At 40.7% G+C, this 27,071-nt stretch overlaps 1 protein-coding gene across 5 annotated transcripts in view; it reads right to left on the bottom strand.

The window, feature by feature from the left end:
- LOC117814494 (inositol hexakisphosphate and diphosphoinositol-pentakisphosphate kinase 2-like) overlaps positions 1 to 27,071 on the bottom strand; it is a 65,926-nt gene that overhangs the window by 11,157 nt on the left and 27,698 nt on the right. For 2 of the 5 annotated variants that reach the window (XR_004631581.1, XR_004631580.1), the window contains exons 14-25: positions 25,685 to 25,770; positions 22,992 to 23,117; positions 18,640 to 18,761; positions 17,413 to 17,595; positions 16,770 to 16,911; positions 16,179 to 16,402; positions 15,472 to 15,599; positions 15,182 to 15,308; positions 13,570 to 13,677; positions 13,359 to 13,475; positions 12,392 to 12,532; positions 9,438 to 9,590 (exon numbers count right to left, since the gene is read on the bottom strand). Coding sequence is in view for 3 of the 5 variants with exons in the window: in XM_034685865.1 (XP_034541756.1) it covers positions 6,104 to 6,166; positions 9,438 to 9,590; positions 12,061 to 12,169; positions 12,392 to 12,532; positions 13,359 to 13,475; positions 13,570 to 13,677; positions 15,194 to 15,308; positions 15,472 to 15,599; positions 16,179 to 16,402; positions 16,770 to 16,911; positions 17,413 to 17,595; positions 18,640 to 18,761; positions 22,992 to 23,117; positions 25,685 to 25,770 (1,817 nt within the window). In the remaining 2 variants the exon portion in view is untranslated. Of the gene's footprint in view, positions 1 to 6,103; positions 6,167 to 9,437; positions 9,591 to 12,060; positions 12,170 to 12,391; positions 12,533 to 13,358; positions 13,476 to 13,569; positions 13,678 to 15,181; positions 15,309 to 15,471; positions 15,600 to 16,178; positions 16,403 to 16,769; positions 16,912 to 17,412; positions 17,596 to 18,639; positions 18,762 to 22,991; positions 23,118 to 25,684; positions 25,771 to 27,071 lie in introns of all 5 variants that reach the window. The other 3 variants (XM_034685865.1, XM_034685867.1, XM_034685866.1) reach the window with 3 other exon arrangements.

The raw sequence follows: 27,071 nt of genomic DNA, 5'->3' as shown, positions 1-27,071 counted from the left end.
TTTTGAGAACCCCTGTTCTAAAGGGATCAATTGTGTGACATTAAATCTTGTATGAAAGATCAAGACAGTTACAGATTGTTTGAGGGTTGTCAAACTATGTTCACTTTGTTGATCTCTTTTCTCCTGTCATCCCATTTCATATCTGTGATGCCCCTACATGACATTTCTTTCTGGACCTTGAGTCATTTCTGTATCAAAAAATTGAAAACTAAACTGAAAGGTGAAAACCACAGACAGCAGATGTTCTTGACAGTATTTTTCCATCTTCTGCACACTGGATGTATGCCAGAGCAACTTTATTCATCAGACAATCAGACAAGGTAAAATCTCTTTTCAACGTTAGAGCTTTTTCTGCCAAGGCTTTGATGGCAGAAGAAGAATAACACCTACCTTGCTTAAATTGATAATACAAAGCCTCGGGAAGAAGTGTTTTGGTGGCTCAGCAGACTTTGATCTCACTCTTTACGTTTGTTAGCTGACATTAATCCTCACCCCCCAACAGTTTCCCTGTTTTTTTCTTGTTGCCGTACTCTAAAGCAAGAGTGGTATAAAAATGACATAAGATGGCATTTATTGCCTCCTACTCCTCCCTATCTCTGCTGCAGCCTCTCCATGTGGATATCAAATTCAGCTCACACACCAGATTCAGCGGGAGCAGGAAACACTGATGCTTCACTGCACCATTCACTCATTAACAAACGCATCTGAAAACAAAGACAGCAGGGCGGGAAGGAGAAGATCGTGATATGTAAATAGTGAGTAAATAAAACCATTAAAGTCAGCATGACCAAAGCTAAATATCTTTAACTATAGTTCCAGATGGAATCATCCATAAGTCATCACACACGGTTACTTCTCTGTGCAGGAGAACTGTGTAGCTGGGTTACAGTGACATTTGTGCCAAGACGTGCTCCAGAAACTCTTTACTAAATCACTAGTTTATGAACAAGACACCACTTAATAAGCCAATTCAAATGAGGGATGGGATGATGACCCAAATCTTTCCACAGGACTCTCAAATATCTGCCGATTAGCCAGGAAACATATTTCGAGAGCCTCAGGGGAGACAGCGGTGCCCAGTTGTGACCCTCCTGGTGCGAAGGCTAAATTGATGCCATCAGTATCTGACGCTTTTTTTCCACAGAGCTCATTACTGGACAAATGTCAAGTTTGAGGGCTGGTCTGACTCTACCTAGCTCTCAGAGAAAAGGCATGCAGATAATGCAGGAACACAAGCATGAAACTCTTCCAGAGGAGAGTCTCTTAGGTCGGTCAGGAAATGTCCAGCCAGTATGCGTGCAGGGTAATTAGTCTGCAGATTACTTTTAACAGTAGGTAATGCAGCACTTAATGACCGTTACATCTGTTTTAAAATGTTCTGTACGCTTCATATATTTTCCTATATTCTGGGGCAGTTTATAGAGAGTGTAAAACTAACTGATAGGAATCATGTTGTAGCACTGAGGGAAGCCGTAGACCTGGAAATTACACCTTGAAAAACAAGCGCAGTTAGCTTCACCTCCACATGGACCTCCGCCATTGTTGTTAACAAAGTTAAGAATAGTCCTGCCTCTTCTTAAATTTGATTGGTTGATGATAAGGAAGTGACACTGACAAACATGGTGATGTTCCAGAAGTTTTCTAATTAGCACAGTGGACGACGAAGGGTGTCTGTTAGTACAGAATGCTGGATGCTAAAAACACTGAATTGAAGATGTTAACGGCCAGTATTTATTTGTCCACTAGAATAACATAGACTCTCCTAACTGTGTGAAAATTAATTTGACTGCTGGCATAACTTTTTATTTTTTGTTATTTAGTGGTGCTAGCTTTATTTTCAGAGAGAATGTTTATCTTTTAATAGAAAATGTTACATTTAATTCCTGGCAAGAGCTTAAAAATGGGCCTTGAACCAGAGTAGAAAGACGTATTACAACTAAGTACAACAAGATGGGCAAAAAACTGTCTGTGACATCCAGCTATAAATAATACAAGTAGAACACATTGTCTACTGTAAATCTTTGGTCAAAGGTGTAAGTTTGGATGTAAATTTGCACAAACCGTTAACATTTTTAAAATAATATTGTCTAAATCAGGGGTTCCCAAACTTTTCAGCCCGCAAACCCCAAAATATAGATGCCAAAGACTCTTGACCCCCACTGTCCCTCCAAGGGATTTAATGTGGCTTCATTTAGCTGGTCTGCAGAAAACAAGCCTACCTATATGAGTTGTGTTTCCTGTGCCATTATGAATTAACCTACTGCTACTGATGCTTTGATAATTAACTGTTCACCAACTCTAAACTTAGGAGTAATCTGGCAACAAGAAAGGCAGAAAACTCATCACATTTTCTATTTTCAAGGTTGTATTTCAAGGGGAGCTACTATTTTTGTTGATATTTTTTTACTATAATGGGCAAAATGTACTACTCATTTTTTTAAAAATTCTGGAAGACATCTCACGACCCCCCATTTGTGTCTTGCGGCCCCCACTTTGGGAACCCCTGGTCTAAATGATCCATTCCTTCCCAATTCTCCTCTTCCTGACGTTGCAACAATGAGATCATATGACTCAAAGCTTTATCAACTCCTTTTATGTCCGTACCCGTTTCTCTGTTCTGATTTAGATGAGAGATAGAGCACGCTACAGTGAGCTCATCTCACCTATTAACGTCGTTGTTTCTCCCTTGAGGATTTATTTTTTTTCAACAACAAAATAAAATGGTTGAAAAGCAATTTGATAAATACAAAATCTGACGGCTAATCAGATTGGGTTACAAGAATGCAATTTGCATTCCTGTAAACAACAAGTAGGCAAGACACACAGCTAGACCATCCTGATCCAATCTGTAAGTTAAACCCAACACATAAATACAGCTCTCTGCTTGTGTCCTTCCTTCCCACTATGCAAACAATGGAAGTTAAAGGTAATCTGCAGTATCACTGTGAGTTCAAGTGCGCAGAGAAAAGGCACATTTTCTGCTTTCAAAGCCAGCTCTGCACCTTCCGGCAGTCACACAAAAAAACAAAGAAAAACAGGAACAAGTTTTCCTTTGGACATGAAATGGGCTGTGCTGTAGATGTGATGAGAAGAATAAAGGAAAGGAAGAAAGCAAAGGCAGAATACCAGACTGTAGTAAGCAAAGCTCAACCGGCAACAGCAGCAGCGTTCCACTAGTCCCAACACAGGGGGGGAGAGGGGTCTACAAAGGCTGACCGTGCAGGGACTCTGGCAGCTCCTGACCAGACATCAGCCAGGTCTTGAGGAGACGGAGGTGGTAGGGACAGTGGCGCAGGTGGTGAGCTGTGGCACCGTCCACAGCCAGAGGGGCAAACCCCATCGGAGCCGGCTCAACAGGAAGAAGCCCCCCTGGCACCTGGACTACACGGAGCTCATCAGAGGGCTCTAAGGGACAAGAGGCAGAGCAGGGAGAGGGGAGAAGAAAGTACAGTGGAGCCGGAGCAGGAGGAGGAGGAGTAATAGAAGCCTTGGCACAAAGTGGTGTGACTTTAGGACACTGGTTGTATTGATAGAACAAGGTGTCTGAATTGAAAGTAGGTTCAGTGTTGATGTTTGCACAAATCAATACAGGTCTTAACCTCTTAAAACTTTGGTCTTTAGGCCTGGGCACATCAGTATGACCGAACCTCAACAACACAACCGTCATAATCCTTTTTTTTCCATTTCAAAGTGGACGAAGTTCAAACGAAAGACAACAAGAGGTCAAAAAAAGGCAGTGGTCAATGATAGTCAATAATCTATAACATCACAGGGTTATAAGGATTCAGTAGGACACATCAGGGACACGGATCTGCATGTGAACCAAGGAGCCAAGAATAAAAATGCTCAAGCTCGCAATTTTCAAACACCTAGTCCAGAGAAACAGAAAACTGATCTCTACAGCGCAGGGTTGTTTTATTACATTTAACATTTTTTTTCCTGGAGATACATTAATTCATCTCTCATTAAAAGTTAATCATATTTGAGATTCGGGACAACAAACCATGACTGCTCAACCAGATTAACAACTGCTAAAATGCCTCAAACTCTTCCAGGAGGCCTAAAAAGCTCCAGACTCAGCATGTGGAAATTATCTTGAGGGAGTTCATTGCTCATATGTTTAACAAGTTGACATTGCCAGAAGCCAAAGAGACAAAAAAGACCAGGGAAGCTAAAACATGCCTCAAAATGACCACAACGTAACCCTTTTGAGTCCATATAGTGAAACTAGTTTGCAAACTCTTACTTACTTACACATCCAAACAAAACCTGACAAAGTCGTCTTTCACTTGAGGTTTTTTTTCTGCACGTCTGATAAATATAATTCTAACATTCCACACCAGATTTCTGGATTACCCTGATGCTGTTAAAATCAACACAACAGATAATCCTGGTGCTTTAATAACATGTGATGTCCTGTGTACAGACACCAGGAATAAGACTGCCAACACATGCCAGCTGATCATAGCTGAGCCTCTTTTCTAAATCCTTAATACCATTCAGTGATACACAAATACATGTTTTAGGACTTGTATTGATTTTTGTGCTTTGGAGTAGCCGTTATTTGCCTCTTATATACTGCATCAGTGCCCTCAATGATCTATCTGTACACATGGTTAGAAGATGAAGGGTGGATTTCTTCATACAGGTGCTTTACTCTTCATCAACTTTAGATTTCAGCAAACACTCAAAACTCAAAGAATGATCTAGTTTAGAAGGATGGATGGTGTGGATGAAGCAAGGTTGCTAGTGAATAAAAGAGGTAATCTGCATCTGGTGCTACAGATGATTGCATAACTGACTTTGAATAAAAAAATGCTAACTGTTAATGTAGTTGCTGTGTCTAGCTGTTAAGGCTGCTGAGCCTCTTTCTCTTTGGGTTGGCTGTTTGCTTGACAGTAAAGAAGATCTTTTGAAGCTAAGCAAACACTATCCACAATGAGACATATGAGAGACAAGAACAGGAAGGGTTTTTGTATTACAGGGCAACAATAAAATATATATATAATACTACAAATACTACATTTCTTTTTCTTCCTCAATGTTGGCCCAAATCCTCAATCCTAGGAATGAGGCGGATAAACCAAAGAATTGTTTCAGTTCATCCCAATTATAAAAACATTACTTAAGTAGCACTTAATGGATGAGTGCAATAAAAAAAAGTAAAGCATAATCATTTGCATAAAACAAAAAAAAATCCATTACAGTTAAATAAATGAAACAAAAAATAATTTGGAAGAAAGATGTATTATCCATTTTTATGCTCCAAATTGTCATATTGTTCTTATTAGAAACTTCAGTCTCTTGTTCTTGTCCTCTGTTGGGTGTATGTGTACAAAGCTACAATCCAGCATCTAAATGTGGAAGGGTTCATAAACCACCTGATGTACAGCAGAGTACACCTCCCCGTCTGATTTTGTGATAAGCTCCTGATTCCTTCTGGAGAGCGGCTCACATGCTCAAAGGTAAAACAGCAAACTAACACCTGCAGATCTCATCTCTGAGACCTCTGCTGGTCGAACTTCTTGCTCTGAAGCAGTGACGCACAAATGTGCTCCAAGGTGCAAGGCGTGGCTTCAGGTGCAACAGAAACCCCATCAGTGATTCTGGGTGTTGTCACATGTTGTTGTCACTGCTTCAGAAATTGATTTTTAAAGTTCAAAACCAAAACTTAGAAATCAACAAAACAATTTGAGCAAAAAGTGCTGGTGAGGATATTTCATGATTGATTATCTTCCCACGGTGATGTATCAATACAATGATCAGTATGAGATAAAGACAGAGTCCACAAATAAATCCAACCTGTAAAGAACAGCAGGATCAGGGAGGGGAATTAAACAGGAGCAGGCAGAGCAGGTGGTGTTAGAGGTGAAGGCTGAAAACAACACAGGGAACAACAAACACCGAAGGGGTGCGGTGAAACAGAAACTCTATTTTTATTTTTTATTTGAATCTTGGAGACTTTTAATGTAATTAACGCAGTCAAACGTCACAACCCCAAGAAAACGAACACAGGAAAAAATTTTCCCAACAAAAGGCCATGCAAGATAACAGGAAAAAACTGGAGGAGTGTCGAAATGAACTTGAATAAAAGCAGACATACCATTGGTCGGATGCCTGGCAAACGACACAGAAAATCTCTTTACTGGCGGCATAGAGAACAGCTCTGAGGAGATAAGAAAGGTAACTGGTGTTACTGGGACTGCTGGTTCCTGTGTCTGCCAGCCTGTTTGCCTGTTTGTTGGTATGAGATTTCAATAAGAGGCAAAAAGAGAGAAAACAGAACGAGAGAGAGAGAGAGAGAGTTGGCCTGCCGATTCATCAACATCCCTCTGCCAACCAGCATGCGTGAAAATGAGCTCTGAATAAACAAAGAGGAGATAAACAGAGAAATGGATGGAGAGGTTGAGGAGTGGAGGAAGTAAATGATGGGCATTTTGGATGAATAGTCAGCATGCAGGAGGAGTGACGCTGGACTTTATGTCAAGGGATTTTTCTTTGAATCCAATCTCTCTTTTCTTCCCTTCCTTGGACTTCTTCAAAACTCACTTGTTTTCTTGCTGAGAGTTCGATGAGAATCAAACTGACTCACTTAAAGATCTGTGAGTTAAAAATGAGCCTAAAGACATGGGGGATAAAAGCCTGCTCGTCTCTACCCTCACGTAACAAACTCTTAGTAAGTGTTACTGAAGTAACAAGATGTTTTTATTGGTTGATGTTTCATATTGTGTTTTGTTCATTCTTTTTCATCTCTATCTTTGGTATCCTTACTAATCCCTGGTGGATTTATCTGGATTTTCAGCAGCTGAATACTCCAACGTTCACAAACTACTTGTGTTTATCTTCCAGATGTACTGAGCAGGTTATGAGCGATGGGTTCTTTAAAACTAACTCTGCCTGCACTGACCCTAAGAGCAGTGACAGTGAAACAAAACAGCAGCACAGCTGGCTCAAAGACACTAAAATGCCCCTAAGCTGTTGACAAAATCATCTAAAAAGGTCTCGTTACTCCGATCCTCATATCTTTGCACTGGCTTCCAGTTAAATGTAGAATCCAGTTTAAAATTCTTGTTCTTGTATACAGAGCGCTCAATGGTCAGGCTCCAGTCTATATCAGGGAGCTGCTGAAGCCTTATAACTCCAGCAAGACTCTGAGGTCCTCTGATCAGGGTTTATCGGTTGTGCCTCGTACCAGGTTAAAAACTAAAGGGGATTGTGCTTTCCAGGTTCTTGGTCCTAAACTCTGGAACAGTCTCCCTGTGGAACTGAGAACTGTGGACACTGTTGACAGTTTTAAAAAGCAGTTGAAGACCTATCTGTTAAGACTGGCCTTTGTTTAATCTGTCTGTTTTTATGTCATGTTTTTGTATTTATTTGCAATCGCTGTTTTGTTCTTTTAATGTTTTTCTATTGTTGTTGTTGTAAAGCACCTTGTGACCTCTGTTCTTGAGAGATGCTCTATAAATAAATCTTACTTACTTACTTACTAACATTTGGTCTTGTGGTAAAATGTTGCAGAGGCTTCGGTCCTTGATTGCAGCCTGCGGCCCTTTGTTGCATTTCATCCCCCTTTCTCTTCCTAGTTTCTGCTCTATCTACTCTTCTGTAACCTGAGTAAAGGCACAACAGCCCAAAAATAAAAGGAAATTTTAAAAAAGTCTCCATAAAAAGCAGATTCAAGCAATAACTGTTGGTGGAAAACTATAGGGTGCATGCTCTGATTTAGAATGTTGATACCTGAACTCAAACTTAACATATCTAAGGTTGAAAAAAACGCCTTTGGGACTTTGAAGGAGTGTTTGGGATTTAGTGGTATCTAGCACTGAGATACTAAATACAGTGGAAACATGGTAGACTGTGGAGGTGGTTTGGCTCCCGCTGTAGATAGAGAGATCTAATTTTAAGGTAGCCAATCAAAAAGATCCTAATATTTAGGTGATTACACACTAATAAAGACCCTTCTTTATATCGTATTTTCCATTTCGGTTGATAGCTCCCCCTCAATGTTTGACAGTGGCTCCTTTAAGCCAAATCAGTCGTGATTCAAACCCCAATAAAACCCAAATCTAAATACATGTAAAATTATCCACTTTTGTGGAATGAATAGTCATAAATTATAAATTAATCTTTTGAATAATTAAAAACATGGTTGTATTGATGAAGGTGAAATCAAACTTATCTGAACGGCAGCTCTGAATGACAATCATCACCAACACAGCAGGACTGAGCTCAATCAAAAGCTGACCTTCTTTAAACATTCCCTGTGAAATGAATGAAGTATTTGTCCTGATGTTGCCTTCTCTTCCCTTAAATGAACAGCCCTGACGTCAGCCCCAAACCCTTACCTGTCCCTCAGAGAGTAAAAACATGATGTAACACAACTGAGAGAGGAAGCATCTGTAAGCTGCTGGCAGAATGTAAACTCACAGTCAGAGTGACACCCGGTGGATGAAGTGAACAGCTCAGCTACATGTGTTTAAAACCCGCAGAGGGGAGAAGAGAAATCCCTGCAGCTTTGAAGATGCAACAAGAAGTTTCTAGAAAAAAAAAAATCTCTGCGACTGACTTCACCTGAGGATGTCGGATTCATCTTTGGAAAGCACTAAAACTTGCTTGATTAAAGAAGCTTTGAAGGAAAGCCGATCCAGATGTTTGGTATAATTCAACCTGCTGGTGGGACCCCTGCTGGCTGCAGGAACAGCTCGTACTCACCACGACAACATGAGGCTGAGGGGAAAGTGGAGAGGAGTATGCGACTGGGGATTATTTAAAGGTGGATTATTGAGTCTTGAAAGAATCTGTTCCAAATAACAGGCTGAATTTCTTAATGTAAGGATTACCATAAAGAGTGATTAATGGAGAAAGCCATGCTTCTGGTTCCAGACACAAAAACTACTTTACTGTGGATTATAAAAAATTAAATTCCCCGAGAGAGGATGTGGTAAGAACCTCCAACAACATGCACAGAGAGAGAACATTTCAACACATTGAAACCCAAGCAGATGGTGGTGTTATCAGTGAGTGGACGTGCTGATCTGGAGGAGCACTGATCACCAATAACTGCAGAATACCACACAGTTCAATGTACTGTGAGGCTGCATGATCAACATTGGCTGCACAGCTAATCACTCTGCTGTCAAATTAGTGCCCTTATCATGCACACTGCAGAACAAATCACTCAGGAAAGGTGACGCAACAGATTGAAATTACTGGTTCGGTTTGGGAATCAAAGCATCAAAAATAAGGAAGCAGCTTTGATCAAAAATAAATAAATAAGTTTCAAATATGGAGTGTCCCAAAAATCAAAGTATTTAGAGCTTAAAGGTGCAAAAAGAAGAAGAAAAAAAAGAAGATTTCTTAAAAGCCAGAGAGACAGCTTTGGAGACCTCCTCGAAAGTGGTGAGGATGAAAAGCCCCCCCATCGTGTGTGAACATACCAAACATGCCGATCTGGCACGGCAGACTGCCGGGGGACAGAGGCGGCTTTCGGTGGAGGTGGTGGTGGTGCGTGCGGACGTAATCCCGCAGGTTGGGGGCGCTACAGGACACCCCAAGGGCGGAGGCACTGAAGAGCCCAGAGCAGAGCGAGCCTGTGTGAGGGGGGGAGGGAGGGGGGGTGTGCAGGGTGAGGGTTAGCTTTTAATACACACCATGCCATTATTCATAACAAACAATCAGTATGCTATGGAGAGACTCTGGCATGAGTGTGTGTACATTTAAAAAAATGTACACCTGTGTGAAAACCCTGGAACTACATGAACTCTATTACTCAATTATTTTGTTTATGAGTTAGGATGTGAAAAAATGATTTAGATAAGATCTGACCAATAATCTGAAAAAAGGTAGCGGCTTGGTTCTGAGAAAAAAGTAAGCTACAGGGTTTTCACAACAGTGATTACATCTGTGAGACATGTGCATGTGTGCATTAAGTCTGTGTATGTGTACACACCAGTCAGTGCAGCAGTTAGTGTGTGTTTTGTATGCAAACAGCAGCAGAGGGGAGACGAACACTCTGTTTCAGACCCCTGCTGTGCACTGACACTCTGAAGGTGGAGCCAATTCTGATGCATCCATTATCCCAATATTTGAAATCAACATTGACTTTACAGACCACACGAAGGAGGAAGTATTATTCAAAAGTTTTAAAAACAAATCTGAAATATTTGAAATGGCATCAGAGTTTGTGCTTCATTGTCTTTGCTCTATAAACAGTCTGAAGGTATGAAGAGCAGCTCAGTAACAGAGGTCGTCCCTGACACCTGCTGCTCTCGCCTGTGACCTGTGTAGCTCACTGTGTTGTTGGTGTTGGTGATGAACAGGGAGGGATCACTCAGCGGCCTCACACTTACTATACATAACATAACAAAGTGACAGGCTCCACTCAGAGAATACCCAGAGGCTTTAGCAGGGAGCTTCTTTGATGTCGCACAAACACAGCAGCAACTGCTGCTTTCAGACTTGTCCTGATTAAACACTGAGTGACAGGCTGATTAGCACATTTAGTGAGACACAGCACTACACCCACACTGCTCTTTTACCTGCTCCTGTTTGTGTTGTTTTCTCTGTCTGATATTATAATTAAACTTCACTATATTTTGGGTTTAACATATGGAAATGACTGAAAGTAGGTGTCCTAACTCCTGCTCATGTCCATTTAGTTTAATTACCTCATGTTGTCGCTTCTTGGGCAAACAATGGAAATAAACTAAACTTAATAGAAGCGCTGTACGCAGTGAAGCAATTAAGAGAGTGGTTAAAATCTCATATCCCAGACTGAAGTCCTCCACATCATGACTCCTCTCCCTGTTCTCACACTAATGGTTTTGTGGTTTCCTCCACTCGTCTGGAATTAGCCGGCGAGCTCTCACGCTCGTGTGAGTGTCAACGTGTTAGCAGGTTGTTGGGTGTTTCATGGAAACAGTACACACAGCAACACTTAAGTCCTTTAAAGCCTCTTCCACCTGCTATGGGTAAATTGAAAGCTCTTTGAGGGGGTAAAGTGGGTCTTTTAAACGCCTTTGATGGAGCTTATCTGGACTATTTCAGACATTTGACAAAATGTTTGTGATCCAGGATAGAGGAGTCGAGAAGAATTACCCAAACATCTAACTTCAGACCAAATTAGGTTCTGCTGATAAACTGACTTCATGCAAACTAGGTTTTATTTCTTAAGGTATACACTTAGAATAGACTGATGTAGATTTAAATGATTGAATTTATTTATTTATTAAATAGAACTATTTTAATTTCCTGCAACTGTTGGACTGTTTGGGCTTGAAAAACATAAAAGTATTATTGTATGAAATCTACAGTTTCCATCGGCAGTGGCGAGTAAAAGTGAAAGGTGTTAATTCTGACTGATGCCACACCCTGCATGCGTTAGTTGCATCTTTGTTAAAAGCTAACTTTTAACTTTTGTGTTGAATCCTAACAGAGAAACATGTGCACTAAACCAGTAGCAGGAAGAAGTGCATACTGTCTAAGGTAAGTATTAGTAGGAAGTTGTGACCTGTTTATTTTCTGCACATTTGCAATCATGAGTTAAGTTTGGTGAGTTTCCTGCAAAGACCTCAGAAATAAAAGATAAAAGTAGGGACAATCTGTTCACTACGCTGCCACCCGATCACCTAGATGGAGAGATCTGTAGGATTCTGAACGCTACGTGACACTAGAGATCCTGCAGCTGGCTGTGAACGCAGCTCTCCCTGCTGACCTCTTGCCTGCATAGTTTGGAGTCTGATCCTGTTCGGCTGCTGCCAAGCTAAGCTTGGGTGGAAGCTATGTGGCCGTCAAAGGCTGAGGAAGAGGGAGAGGGGAGGGTGATGGAAATAAAAGAGGGAAAGAAAAACAAAGAAAGAAAAGGGGAGACCGGGAGAAATATGGAAGGGTGGGAGGGTGAGGGAGAAGTCACAGTTGGGACATGTGATGAAGGGGAGGATCAGTGATGACAGCTGGAGATAAATATGTTGGGGGTCAGTGTGTCTGTTGGCATTAACTCTCTCTCTCCACACACACAAATATATACATCGTCAACACACACACTAGGAATGAGGTGCCCACCTAGGCCACTGGTTGGTTTGATCTCAGGAGACTGGCGCGACACAGAGGGGAAGAGTCGGTGGGAGGTGCAGCCTTTGGAGGACTGGGTGGGGGAGGTCTCAGAGAGGACCTGAGTGGGGCCATGAAGACCAGGGGTTAAACGGGAGACGGCTGAGAAGGCTGCTACTGTAAACCAGGGACCTGGTGTCTCCTTTTGACTTCAAATCAAAACACTTTTGACATTAAAGAACAAACAAATGCACAAAGAGTCAAAGACTAAACCAAGGAGAGCCTTAAACAGGAAATATAAAGAAGCACAGTCTGGCCCTGTCATCATGCCATGCTCTGGTACCTCCATGGAGCCTGTCTTGCGGTTGCGGATCATGGGGGACCTTCTCTGGATGTTGATTGGCTCAGAGATGTGACTCGCCTGGTCTGTCTGGTCCTGGCAGAGGTCCTCCAGGCTGCCCTGGTTGGGCTTTTTGTCTTCATTCTGATTGGTTAGAAAAAACAAGAAGGAAAGATACAGTAATATAATTTTCAAGGTGGAGCCTCATTCACAAGTATGGACGAGAAAAATCCCCAGGAAGAAGACATCATAGCTTTCCAAGATTATTCATAAATGAAAATATGAAAAGCTTTGCTCTGAAACCGCTGACTGAGATCACGTGCAACTAAACGCTGCAGGTTTAGGTTGTGCATCCGCGAGTTGTGAACAGGGTTGGACTGCCCTTCTCTCTGTCTAATCAAATCATATGTTGGATCACTGTATGTAAAGTCCAAAGAGATGAATACTTCATCTCTTGCTAAATAACTAGCATTTACAAAAAGGAACACTGCCTCTGAATGTGACGATGTAACACTGCCAGACTTGGTGTGCATAGCAGAACAAATGGAGGTGCAGCCTCCTCTGTTAGTACTTCACAATTAGCAATCAACTTTGGAGCCCTGGAGGCCTTTTATCTTCTTCAGATACACCAACACACTGCCAATTTCCTTAAAAAGTAGAACAGTGTCAGACAGGCAGCCCTGATAACCATGAAAATACAGAGATAACAGCCTAAATCATTCATCTCATTTTAGATACAGCTCTGCAATTTTACGCATCCTCGGGTGCAGAAAAAAAAAGAAGCTGTTAATGGAGAAAAATCCGATTCATCCCACAGCAGGTGAGCATTTTGTCAAATGTAGTTTGTAGGAGTTTTGTGGACTTCGTATTGGATCTGGGTTGCTCCTTTGTGAAATATTAATAGACTGTCTTTCAGTTTGTGAATGAAGCTCTCTGCACATGAAGTCAGAAAGAAGCAGGACACACACACCTCAGATGAAGCTGGGCGGAAGCCAAAACCAAGAGGGATGTTCTCCTCATCTTCACAGCCTTTGACTCCAGGACTGAAGTGAAGCTCGACGTGGAAACGCTCCTCTGAGGACGGGTCCTGAATACCGGAGAAAGATGTTTGATGTACAAACGGCAGATGATATCATATAAATGTGAAGGGTGCCTTTACTGCACAGCCATGCAGCTGTTACCTTGTTGTTGTCTTCATAGAGCATAATGACTATCTGGGTCATGTAGTTGAGTTCAGACACAGCACTCAGGTAGTCCATTGCCTGTTTCCACTGCTGGTCTTTCTCCTCCTGGTACACACACACACATTTATGCAAACACACACACACAAATATAATACAATGAGCATGAATGAAACACAAACATCACACCAACACAAATCAAAGAGACAGTGCCCTGTATGAACCTACAACGAGGCTATAGTCTCTTTAAGCTTTAAAGTAGGGATGTAAGGATACACTCAGCCCATGATTTGATTCGAATCACAATTTTTGGTTCATGATACAATTCCCTCACGATTCTCTAATGATTTTCAAGAAACTCAAAACTTAAATAACTATTATTTTATTTCAATTCTCAGATATGGAAAATTGCAATATATATTTTTTCTCTTATATTTCTCTGAAAACAAAGTAATCCTTTTTCATTTTTAAGGTGTGTTGTAACTCAAATATAACCACTGTATGCGGTAAACAAGGTCAATCTCTTTAAATTACGGTTGTAAATTTCAAGTATTTTTTTTTTTTAAACTTTGGATTTATATTTTTTTTCAATTGACACACAACAAGCACACATACAGGAGATGTATTCCCTTTACACCTTATCTTTACATATTAATGAGACAATTTCCTATAACTAAAATCGTTGTCACTACATTCTTATCTTATTTCACAATATTGATTCATTAGTTATAATGTACAATTACACAAGTGTATTTAGGGTAAAACTGAAGTGAAATCAATAAACCAATTTAAATAAAAAAAATGAAAAAACAAAAGGTGACTAGAGCTCAGGCATTGCCTGTATCACTGGTGCCCATGTACTGAGAAACTTGTTTGTCTTCAGCTGTAACCTTGCTGTGATTTTTTCCATTATAAGGACAGCTTTAACTCTGCCTCTCCATTGCGAAATGCTGGGAGGAAGCCGATTCAACCAGGACGTTGTAATTGTTTTTTTGGCTATTAAAAGCAAAATTCTTAGTAAGGACATTATGTCTCTATCATTAATGTTATCAGGGGTTATGCCGAATATGAAGAGAGAAGGATTTAAAGAAAAAATAAGGTAAATCTGTTTAAATTAGGGATGCAAAGTTCAAGTATTTTGTTGAATCGATATTAATCCACCCTTATTTGTATTGATTTTTTACCGTCTTGCGGTATATCCTTACATCCCTATCCTTACATTACTACCCTATGAATCATAGAAGACATGCAACGAAAAAAGGTGAAAAATATTGGAAGAATTGGACAACTTATATGAATGTGTAATGATGTGGAAAAGGTCTTGTTTGTGCCTCCTGTGGACAATATTGAACTAACAGGACCTTAAGGGTTCTAAAGAAATTCTTGGACACTTAGGAACTAGACATTCATGCGGTTGAATAACAGAGCTCAACACCCCACTACTTCTTTGATTGTTTTTTCTCCTCTCTGTCCCTTCTGATGGTACATCATGTTCAACATTTTCCCTCACTCATGATGACCCTGTCTGTCTTATGTTTTCAGGATTTTTTTGTAAAATATTTGTTATAAAACAACAAAAATGAAGTTGAAAAAAAAAGTGAGAGATGATTACATTAGAGCGTACATTCAACAGGCCTCCGTAGCGGAAGATACTGAGCAGCGAGTGAACGTGGCTCTCGCTGGTGAAGTAGAGACGTGTGCGGACGTGACGACCAGGAGACATCACACCACGAGAATACCTGAACACCAGGGGGGGACAGGAAACCACACAGAGCTTATCAGTCAAACAACACAGGGCCTGAACACACACAAACACACACTGTGTATACTGTTTTAGTACAGCCTGTGTATATATATGTAAACATGTTTGTGTGTGCTTCAGTGGGGGGGTTGTGTTCTCACAGGGGGTGCAGCTTGTTGACGGCCTCGTCCTCGTGAGTCCTCTGCAGGTCAAGCTGGATTTTCTTCATCAGAGGGACGCAGTAAGCTTGTGCGATGTCCAGTTTCTCTGCTTTGGTGATGCCATACTCCTGGAATGGATGAAATGGAAGAAAATGTCTGTTTTTGCTTTCATCCACTTTTATCTGCTTACTGTGGTCATGACAAGACGGATCCTTATATCATGGTAATTTGGGTCAGAGGGGAAACATGTACAGATCACTACCTTACTTTACAGAGTGAACAAAGTTAAAAAAAAAAAAGTGGCACAATTATGCAAGGAAGGCCTTTAGATAATTAAATACCACTCTTTCTCTTACTTTCAAGCACTTTCTAACTGGCTCATTTTTCAGAATAACTGATGCTACACGTTGATTTTCACTCCTGACTCACGCTGGTCTTGCAGCCTTAATCTTGCCACATGGTTCAATAATTCTCTAAAGTGGCCCGTTTGTTAACATCCCTGACTCCTTCAGAAGATTTAGCCTCGTCATGTCCCCCTCTTAGTTCTTCCTTCTGTCACACACATCTTAAGGTAAACTACACTCATAAACAAAAGAAGAAAGTCTTTTAAATGTGTTGGCTTGTTTTCCTCTACACCCATGAATAAACGAGGTAGAGCCTGAGACCACAACAAGTGTTCTATAAAACTGTATCACTTCTCCGTTAACCTGTGGTATGACGATGTCAGCGAGGGCGCGGGACAGTCTGAACAGCTCCAGCGTATCCTCCAGCCCGAGCGAGGCGTTGTGCTGCGAGTCGTATTTGATGCAGTCGTAGATGTCCGGGATCTTGCTGATGTCGTAGCGGCCGTTCTTCATGCGAAAGTCTCTCTCCAGTTTGGACCAGCGCTGCAGCATCAGCTCCAACGTCTCGCTGTGGTAGAGCTGAAGGTCTGAGGAGACATGAGCAGGGTGAGATATCAGGTGATTTTTAACATAAATCCAAATACTAAACTACTAAATAGGAAGTAAGATAGGCTGTTGTATATCACACCGTTGTAGAACAGGTTACGAAGTGCTTTACAATAACAAAACAAAAGCAAAAACAAGACTTAACAAATACTTCTTTAAAAGCAGACATAAACAGGTTTTTGTATGCACGCTCTTCATTTTTTCCTTCAGGTTAATTCATGTAAAAAATAATGCTTATTACTTGAAATTCAGCATCACAGCTTAAAAACACTGAAATGGTTTAATACTTTTTTTCTTAATGTCACAGTGTTTTTTTTTACTTTACACATAAACCAGAACATAAAGTACCTGCAGACTTCGGGTCCTCCAGCCTCTTGCGGATCTGTGAGTTGAGACTCTGGATGAGGGTGTACACCTTGTCGCAGGTTTTGACTGGATTCTGGATGACTTTCATTGAGTTCACCAAAGACGGGCTGCCAGTTGGTGCCAACTGGAACAAAATGGAAAGAGGGGGAAAAGATAACATGCTGTCAGTATAAATCACATCAAAGCATGTCGTCAGGAAAGAGTTATCTAATAAAACTTAGACGTCACAGACACGGGAATGTTTACTTGTGCACTTATTTTAGAAAGGGCAGCAAGAAACGTCAACTTCTGGACATGTGGTGAATATAAAAATACTGTTATTATAAGTAAAGACATTTCTCATACCCTAAAATAGAATTTATATAACATTTACTGCTTATGACAGTCTACTGCAGCTATTATTCCACTGAGTTCAGCTTGAATAACAATCTGTGTTCCAGAAACAGTAGAGAATGGAAAGTATTTCAAAACAGATAAGTGACTTGCAGCTGAATATTTTCACAATTCTTGAGATATGTTGGTTTATTTTCAACTGATTAAGCTTGACGTGTGGAAACTTGCTAGCACAAAGTATCTTATCAAATCAAGCCTTTTCCAGATTTTCCCCCTCAGGTTTACCACATACCTTCTGATAGTCCTCCTCAGTGAACTCCTGGTCCCTCTGCATGATCTCATGCAGCCCAGCCTTTACTTTCTGCTGGCAGTCGGTCAGAGAGTCACTGTCGCTGTCCAGCAGTCCGTTCATGTTGGCGCTTTTCACCATCTGGACCAGGATTGGTGTCAATTCCCCTTCCAGAGCCAGCAAACCCTGCAGGGACACCAAAATGGAACTGAAGTCAAAGTTTTGCATTTTTAATGAATCCAAGCCATGAGAAGAAGTGCAGAGAGGACGTGCAGAGGGAACTTGATCTGTTTCAGATTCAGTCAAACTGAAGAGGCTGTTTCTTTGTTTTCCCCTCGAAGAGCAAAAAGTGATAAAGGAGCATACCATTATTTTTTTTGTTTTGGATTTTAGATTTTTTTTTTAAAAGCAGGAATTTCACGAGTTTGATTTGCTGTTACTTCTCAAGTCACATTTTATTTCCTGCCAAAGAAGCTGAAAAACCTGTAAAACCTATCAGTTAATCAAAGAAAAGTAATCTCTGTAAACTTTGAAAAGATGCAAAGAGAAAAATTATCCAAACACATGGATGTGAAAATTAGATATTTTTTGGCTAATAAGAATTTAAAGCTTCAGTGAGGAACCCTGGAACCAGATTTAAAGCATGCAGGAGAGGTATTCTTTCAGGGATCAGTCTGAAGTCCATAACAGTTGAACATTGGTTGTTAGGATGAAAGTTAAAAAGGTACACTACCAGTCAAAAGTTTGGACACACCTTCTTCCTTCCACCTTCATAATATGGATTACAACAGTAGTCAAATAGGGCTATCCATTGTGTACTAACCCTACCTCTGAACAACACAACTGATGGTCTCAAACACATTAAGAGGGCAAGTCATTCTAAAATGAACTCTTGACAAGGCTCATGTTAATTAGAAACCATTCCAGGAGACCACTTCATGAAGCAGACTGAGAGAATACCAAGAGTGTGCAAAGCTGCCATGAAGGAAAAAGGGGGCTACTTTACAGAATCTAAAATAGAAAACATATTCTTTTGTTTAACACTTTTTTGTTAATTAAATAATTCCATATGTGTTCTTTTGTAGTTTTCATTTATTTGGTATTAATCTACACTGTTTCAAATAATTACAATAAATAGCCCTTGAATAACCCTTGAATGAGAAGGTGTTTCCAAACTTTTGACTGGTAGTGTACATCAAAAGTTTTTCTTTGGACCTGGAGCAGAGTTACCTTTGCAAAAGCAGCTGCTGTCATCTGTACCCTGCCTTCATCAGAAGCGTAAATCTTGAGGTCGTGGCGGTAGGTGCTGTGTAGGCGCAGGAGGCCACATCCTGGAAACCCAGCATAGTCACCTGGAAGGTTTTACACAGAGTGAGGCATCTAGGTTAACTTGTTACAGCATATACAATGAATTGTTTTCTCTTAATTACTGCTGAAGTAGTTCAAAGAAAAGACACAAATACAACGTTGTCTTGATTGTACCCAAAAGTACCAAGCGTTATTCAAAAAGTCACACGTCTGATTCAGCACCTCTGCTGGTGCAACATCACTTTCAGTTCAAATGCATATTTTCCTCAACAGGTTTTTGTAACTTGTTTTTGACTTGCATCGTTTCAATTCACAATACTGGGGTTTAAGTTGCAAATAACATGAAGTGAAAGTGAAGCAAATAGATGTTGAGTAAACCCCCAAATTACAGCAGACAGCGTCCCTGGAGAGAGATCAACAAACACGATATTAATGACTTGATCTTAGGACATGCTAATAATGTTCTTTAATTAAAGTTCTATAGGAGGTGGATGCATACCAACACTACAGACCAAATCACACCGATACTTCATGCACTTTTCTTTAGTGTACAGCCAAATAGCCAGGTATTATGCTACAGGCTATCTCAGGTTATCATGCCTCATTTGGCAGAGAAGCTCTGGGACATGTTGGGGATTTAACCCTTATCCAGGCTCTGATTCAGTCTAATGCAGACTGGCTTTTCATCAAACAAACAACAACATCCCGAGATCTCGTGGGTAAAAATGCAGCAGGATTAGTGTGAGATGATCCGCGTGAGCATACAGACAAACTGCAGTCAATTTTTGCCTCCTTTGTTTGAGTGAACAAGTGACCAAAACAACATTTGCCACGGTGGATCACCTCGGGAACACGTCATTGATGGCACAAACAATCCACAGCAATCTCAATGTAGGACAAACTGGACTTTTTCGCCAAGTGGAATGAAATAAAATCAGGATGAGATGAGAGGAGAGATCAAAGCACGTTAGTGGACGCAGTGAGAAACGCGCAGAATGAGAGAGAGCAGTGGAGGAGCGGTGATATCCAGGAAACCCTTCTCTTACCACTGTCAATAGGGGACTCACAGCCAAGGGACCGGCGGTTACCGGCTAGTAGTTTACACAGTGCAACAACAGGTAAGAAGAGAAGAGCAGAGTTAATAGACAACACTTGTGAAGGGAAAAAAAAGTATGAAAACAGTGGCTGGGATGAGTAGAGGGCCTTGTTTTCATAAATAAAAGAAGTGACAAAAGGGGACAGACTGCATCTACTTTCAGTTCTGCTTCAGGTGGTTTGTCCCTGGGCAGTCTGGGAGTGGTTTTGCATGCACTGTAAAACAAAGCACTACAGAGAAGAGACAGTAACAAGTGTGACTAGGACAGACACCAGAGTGTTGCTCGGTTAAAAGGATGAACCAGAGGAAGAAACATTCATGTGACAGCCAGGTTTGTCCGCTTACTATGTGTCACTGTATTCCTCCTGTAAAGACTTTACAAAGAGTAACTGCACTGGGAGGAAATATAGAGCTAAATGTATGACTCCTGCACTTCAAACATACACTGTGACAAGGCTGGGTGTGATCAGCTGTGCTCAAATGCAGCCAAAAGTGGTGCAGTGCCGTGGCTATTGAGAACAGTGCGGTAAAGGGTTTGGAGAGCGCCATGAATGATGACCAATTTTGAATACCAATTATATACTGTGTGTACCTGTTAAATTAAACTATGGTTAGCAGTAGGGGTGCAACGGATCAGGAATCAAGGGTCACTATTCAGATCATTTTTTGGACCAGCACATAAACATTTTTATCTACTCCTCACTAAGCTATGACTTTAACCAAGCATTTTAAGGAACAACAAATCAAAATGCAATACCATACATCTCAATAACAGGGCAGACATTATTCAACCAAAGCATTACAAAGCCTGATTCATCAAATAAAGGACTTAACATAAGAGCAGTTCCAATATTGTTTTAACTTATAATTGTTTAAAATATTTTTTTGGGAGGCGCAGGTGGCCAAGTGGTCTAAGTGCACCCAATATACAGAGTCCTCGTCGCAGAGGCAATGCAAGGCAAGGCGAGGCAACTTTATTTGTATAGCACATTTCATACACGAGGGCAACTCAATGTGCTTTACATTAAAACATTAAAAGCATTGGAGACATTCAGACAAGCATAAAAGAACACAATTAAAATGACAAATATAATTAAACAGAAAAGAAAAGGAAAATTAGAGATATATTAAAAATGACAGTGGCAGTGGCAAATAAAAAGGTCTTAATCTTTGATTTAAAAGAGGTGAGAGTTGGAGCAGACCTACAGCTTTCAGGGAGTTTGTTCCAGATATGTGTTGCATAATGACTAAACGCTGCTTCGCCATGTTTCGTTCTGACTCTCAGGACTGAAAGCAGACCAGTACCTGATGACCTCAGAGGTCGAGGTGGTTCATACAGTAGCAGCAGATCAGTAATGTATTTTGGGCCTAAACCATTCAGTGCTTTATAAACCATCAGCAGGATTTTAAAGTCTATTCTCTGACAGACAGGAAGCCAGTGTAGAGATCTCAGAACTGGAGTGATGTGGTCTACTTTTTTGGTCCTTGTTAGGACTCGAGCAGCAGCATTCTGTATGAGCTGCAGCCGTCTGATGGACTTTTTAGGGAATCCTGTAAAGACCCCGTTACAGTAGTCTAGTCTGCTAAAGATAAATGCATGGGCGAGTTTTTTCTGCATCCTGCTGAGACATAAGTCCTTTAATTCTTCATATATTCTTAAGGTGATAGTAGGCGGACTTGTAATTGTCTTAATGTGGCTGCTGAAATTAAGAGGTCGCTTGCTCGATACAATCATTTGCTGCATGTCTTCCTCCACTCTCTGCTCCCCACCTTTCCTGATTCTCTGCAGCTGTCCTATCAATAAAGGGGAAAATGCCCAAAAACAGGAACCGACTCTACTTCTAGTCCTCATCTGTGTGAGTTTGTGTGTCAGTACTTCAGCTGTGTGCGCTTGCAGGCCATGTGAAGTGTTCCTGTGCTAACATAGCTCAGTGAATTAAATGACCATGTGTTCTCACTCTGCTCACGTTTTGGGACTTTTACAGAGCGTAAGTGTTGTCCCCACTCTCTCACACTAATGTTTGCATGAGTGAAGTGATGCTTCGTCTCTAGCTAGGAGGAGGAGACGACCGACACTGTGCAGTTTATATCAGTAGAAACAAAACTGTCACATTACTTTATCCGTGAACGTCTGCATGGTGCATTGTGAAAAATTATTTGTGTGGACTGTGAAGGCATCTTGTGTTTTCTGAGTTAGCTGAATGTTAATATGCTCAGCTGTTACCATCTGCTTGGTTCCTTCAGTCTGCAAGAGCCACAACAATCCTTCATGACCCAGACGTGATATTTAGGATGTTGTGTTTATTCTAACAGTATTTAAGATAAATCTATGTATGGTTTCAGACTTTCACTTGTTAAAGCAGCAACTGTAAACTATCAGCAGCCTCTGCATGCTTTTTTTCTGAACAGCAGTGTAACAGAGATTACTAAAAACCCTCGAGACATGACCTCGTATTAAATTAAAAGAAAATACTGGAGACTGGTGACATTTTAATGCATCAGCCTTTGATATCTTTTCCTGCATACTCTAATCATTGTGAGTGAGTTGTTTGCAGACTAGCTTCTACATCTATGAAAGCAAATAAGGTACAAAAAAGAAGGATCTGTTAGCCGCGAGATGCCTGAAAGTCTGGCTTGTCGACTTTAAAATAACCTCCACTTTTGACCCCTCTTTGACACGACGTATGTCAGCTATGCAATGTTGACACTGCACACTGCAGAGCTCTGAGTGACTGAAGAGGGGCTGGAAATAAACTTCAATGAGTCAAAGCAAACATGTGAGGACAGACTGAGATGTCATCATTTTCCCTTCTGACTGCATTTAATAAAACTGTCCTCCAATGATGTCGTGCCTTTACGTGTTTCAATGATTGTTTATGGGTTTTGGTGTGTACGAATAGAATTTATAGATGTTTTATTGAGCAATATGGCACAGAGAGAAGGCACTGTAATGTGTGTATTTTATCATGTGTGTAAGATACCACATTTGTGCGAAGTTTTATAGATTGAAGTGTTTGTTTGTCAACCAATACCCACAGTATTTGCAACTGAGAGCAAAACAAATGAAAGAAATAAATAAAACCGTAATCATATAAAAGAGCGTCAGGGCCAAAGTAGAGGGATCCCTTACAAGCACAATTGACATGAGTGTGAGTGTGTAAACATGTCTGGTGGGTACCTTGACCTCCAGGGTACATGCAACGAAAGGCTCTCCCCAGCTCCTCAGCCTGAACCCGGCCTGCAGGCGTCAGCTCACCGCCCCACTTCAACACAAGCAGCAGAGACGGACCGTCCTTCTTGCAGTCTAAAAACAGCCACAAAAAAACAAAACAACAATCAAGAACTTCAAATAGTTAGACAGAGGGTCTCTCTTTGCTCTAACTCGCCAAGCTTCATAAAGTAGGTTTGAGGTTGGCTGTCTGTTTACATGCAGGAAATGAAACCTTTTATTGGTGCACTTCTTACAGCGGCTGGAGACAAGCTTTTATCTCCAAGATCTACACCACTGCACTGTATTCCTCTGCTGAAGAAATGTGTAGCCACAGGGCTTGAAAACTGATAGATGCAGTAATATGCAGCATGTAAGCACCTTTTGAGCTAAAACCTGATTTGAAAAGAAAGATTAATTAAGAGAGACCAAAAACTAACACGCAATACACCTTTATTGATCTCCAGTGGGGGCGTTAAGTGTCTCAGCAGAGTCAGAAACAAGAACTGATAAATACGGAAGTAAATAAACCGACACATACACACATTTGAACTCTGTCAAGTTGTTGTTTCCAGAGTCAAAAACTGTGGCTGTGGCTGAGCCAATAGTATATTTAAAAATATAAACTTTAAAAGTTTAAAGTCAAAATGATGAGGCAAGAGTGATAGGGTGTAAATAAATGTGTGACTCAACAGCCTTCACCAGATTATTATTCATTGTAATATCACATTTAGTTTGTAACTTGTTATGAAATTTGGTGATAGAGGAGTATTTCAGTCAAGCGTCAACCTCCTGTGTTTAAAATGAAGCCAATGAGGAAGTGCTAAAAACTGCAGCTCATCAAGTGTCAAGGTGTTCCCTCATGTGAGAGCATCTGTTGGTATGACAATAAACAACCTTGCATCCCTGAAAACCCATTAACACCTATATTAAAACCTATTTTACAGCAAAGTTTAACACGTTCACAGCCTAATACATCAGATATTTAGGTTATGAGTGTTTGGTCTGGTAAATAGTAAATGGACTCTGTTATAAAGTGCTTCTCTAGTCTCTACTCCAAGTGCTTGTACATGTCACATTCATTCACTGATGGCAGTTCAGGCTGCTATGTAGATGTCCCATCAGTAGTAATCAGTAGTCTTCTTTGGTGACACGTGTTTGTGACAATTTTGTTTTTGTTTCCATTATCTATAGTTTAAGCTACACATTGTTTATTTGCTGAGATACTTAATTTATTTTGCAAATTTCATTTTGGATTTTTATGTTGGCTGTTATCACAATTTAGTTTTATGGATACTGTGTGATTTTAAATAGTTGTGTTTCTTATTCGTGTTTTGTTGTGTGGACCCCAGGAAGACTAGCAACACCACTGTGGAAGCTAATGTGGATCCTTATAAAGAATAAAGAATCTGTTTTAACTAACCCCATTCAAACACTGCCAGTACAGCCACCTGGGGCTATTTGGGATTTAGTGTCTTGCCAAAGGACACTTCAGCATGTGGACAGAAGGACTCTCTACGTTCTGATTGAGAGACAACCAACTCTACCACTGAGCCACAGTTGCTCCTTATCATGCCGGTTTTGCACAATAAGGCAGAATTAGGGGCATGTCTGACTTGACTGACAATCTTGCACACCACAGCTGTTAGCCAAGAGGCCAAATACCCGCCTTAACTCCACCGCTTTGCTTCTTGCTAGGTCAACTCAAGGTAAGGTTGAGTCAGCATTTCCAATGTGACGACCACTATCCACCATAAGAATACAGTGCAGGGAGTCTCCTGAAGCTTTTTGCTCTTTACTCTATGTGTGGGAATAAGAATTGAAAGCTGTCCATGTCAATACACTCCTATTTTTATTTATTTATTTTTATATATTTTATTCTATGTATTTATTGTTATTTACATTTTTTTTTCTGCTATTGTTGTTATTATTACTGTTATAACATACATATACATGTTTGTTTGTTTGTTTGGGTTTTTTGGGGGGGGGGTACCTTTATTTGTCATTTTCCTGTCTGTTTTATAACCTTCAGGTGTCGGGTGGTTTGGGGGATGTTGGGGATGTACATGTTTGTGTTCGTATGTGTACATATCTGTTCAAAAACAAGAAAAAAACTATAAATAAAGTTATAAAAAAAAAAGAATACTGGGCAGGGGTGAAAGTGGAGGGTAGAAGCCTTTTTCCAGCCTCTACAGGAGAACATTTGGTTTGAAGATGCTACATTAAAAAGCTTCTTTCTTTACACACAGGACGTGAAAATGCAAAGTATCACTTTTACTTAGCTACATTTATTCAAAATAACATCCCTGGCATCCTTTGAACCTCTTCCCAGTTGATATGGATATTTATGAAAAGGAGTGATATAAGGAGTGATGAAGCGGGGGACAATTATAGCTTAAGCTCTGAATCTGCTCAAACTAGTCATCTATGTTACTAAAACATCCATTTAAATGTGAGTAAAGGTTCCCTGTCTACAAAAAACATTCTTTAGAAATCATCCTTTCACTTTTATTTTGTAATCAGAAACTAAATCCTCTGTATGTGTGTGTTTGTGTGTAGGAGTGTGTGTGTGTGTGTGTGTGTGTGTGTGTGTGTGTGTGTGTGTGTGTGTGTGTGTGTGTGTGTGTGTGTGTGTGTGTGTATGTGTGTGTGTGTGTTCTTACCTTCTTCCTCACTTGATGCTTTGGGTTGGCCGTTACGCAGGTAGGTCAGCTGGACTTTCCTGTTGATACCTGAGAAATGACCGTACCTGGAGGCCGAGAAACACACACACACACACACGCACACACAATGCAGACACAACACAAGTTGATGTGCACGTTCACAGACAGACACACAGCGACACACACAGAAAAAGAAAGGATTTATCCAGTTTACTAGCATTGTGTTTTCTATTGAACAGGACATCTGACTCTTCTATAAAGAACAGAACAAGACAACAACTCCTTCAATCTGAAACACTGATTATACACACAGCCAAGTCCCAGTACAGGTTAATGGTTTAATAATAATCCAGTCACTCTGCAGGGACTTTAGGTCAGCTAATCAGCATTACCTCTAATGGACCTTGGAGTTTGTTTCAGTGTGTGACTGTGCACATGTGTAGGGGCATGAGTGTGTGATAGTGCGTGCATGAAAGATGAAACTCAATACCAATTTTTACTGTGTTGTTAATCTTTAAAGCTCACACGCGCACACATATCAGGAGGGGCTTCTTCTTGCCAAGCACACTCTGCTTGAGTAAGAATTTAGCACATCCTGCAGACTAATGACCACATGGTGTTCTTTATTGGGACAGGCAGCTGAGCGGACGCCTGGAAGAGCCACATGATGAGGGACCCTGAAGCAGGATAAATAACTCTGTCAGGAAGACAGAGGGTCTGAATGGCTGCTTAAGACCTACACTTGAAGAAGACATTACTGCACAGGACGTTGGTCAAGGAAGTCTTTGTGTACTTAAGTATCAAATCACTACACAGACTAACTCCACCTCATACACCCAGACATTTCTGGTGAATGAAACTGCAGCTGGGGGAGGGGCAGGTGCACAATGCCAGGTTAACAATTTGAACATTTTCCACAGCCAAGATTCACAATGAGTGACATGTTTGACTGTTAAAGGAAAGCAGAATGAGGCTTTAAATGTGTACAACACAAATCAGAGGCAAGGCTTCGTCAACAGGGGGCGCCAAATAGACACAAACAAAAAGTTCCTCAGTGGAGCTTTAACTTCAGCCTCAGTATAATTCAAAACTAATGCTTCTTGCTCAAATATGAATGTATTTTTTAAGACTTCATTGGTGTTTAAGGGAGTAAAAGAAGGCCACTGGACTCTACAGCTGACTGGTTTATATACTGAAGTGTTTCAGAGCTAAAGAGCTAATTGTCAGACAAGAGTGGAGACCAAAACAAAGCCAAAGGGGATTGATACATCCATCAGGCAGCCAGAGACATGACTCAGAATGAATGCTAATGTTGCTTAGTGTGTCTGTGATCCAGCTCCTGGTGATTCAAGGCTGGATCCAAAGGAACTTGGACCCGATTCTGAAA

The sequence above is a fragment of the Notolabrus celidotus genome, chromosome 6 (genome assembly GCF_009762535.1).
Source record: "Notolabrus celidotus isolate fNotCel1 chromosome 6, fNotCel1.pri, whole genome shotgun sequence".
In the NCBI taxonomy this organism is placed as follows: Eukaryota; Metazoa; Chordata; class Actinopteri; order Labriformes; family Labridae; genus Notolabrus; species Notolabrus celidotus.
Note: the sequence above shows the minus strand (reverse complement) of the source record. Positions and strands in the feature narration are given on the sequence as shown.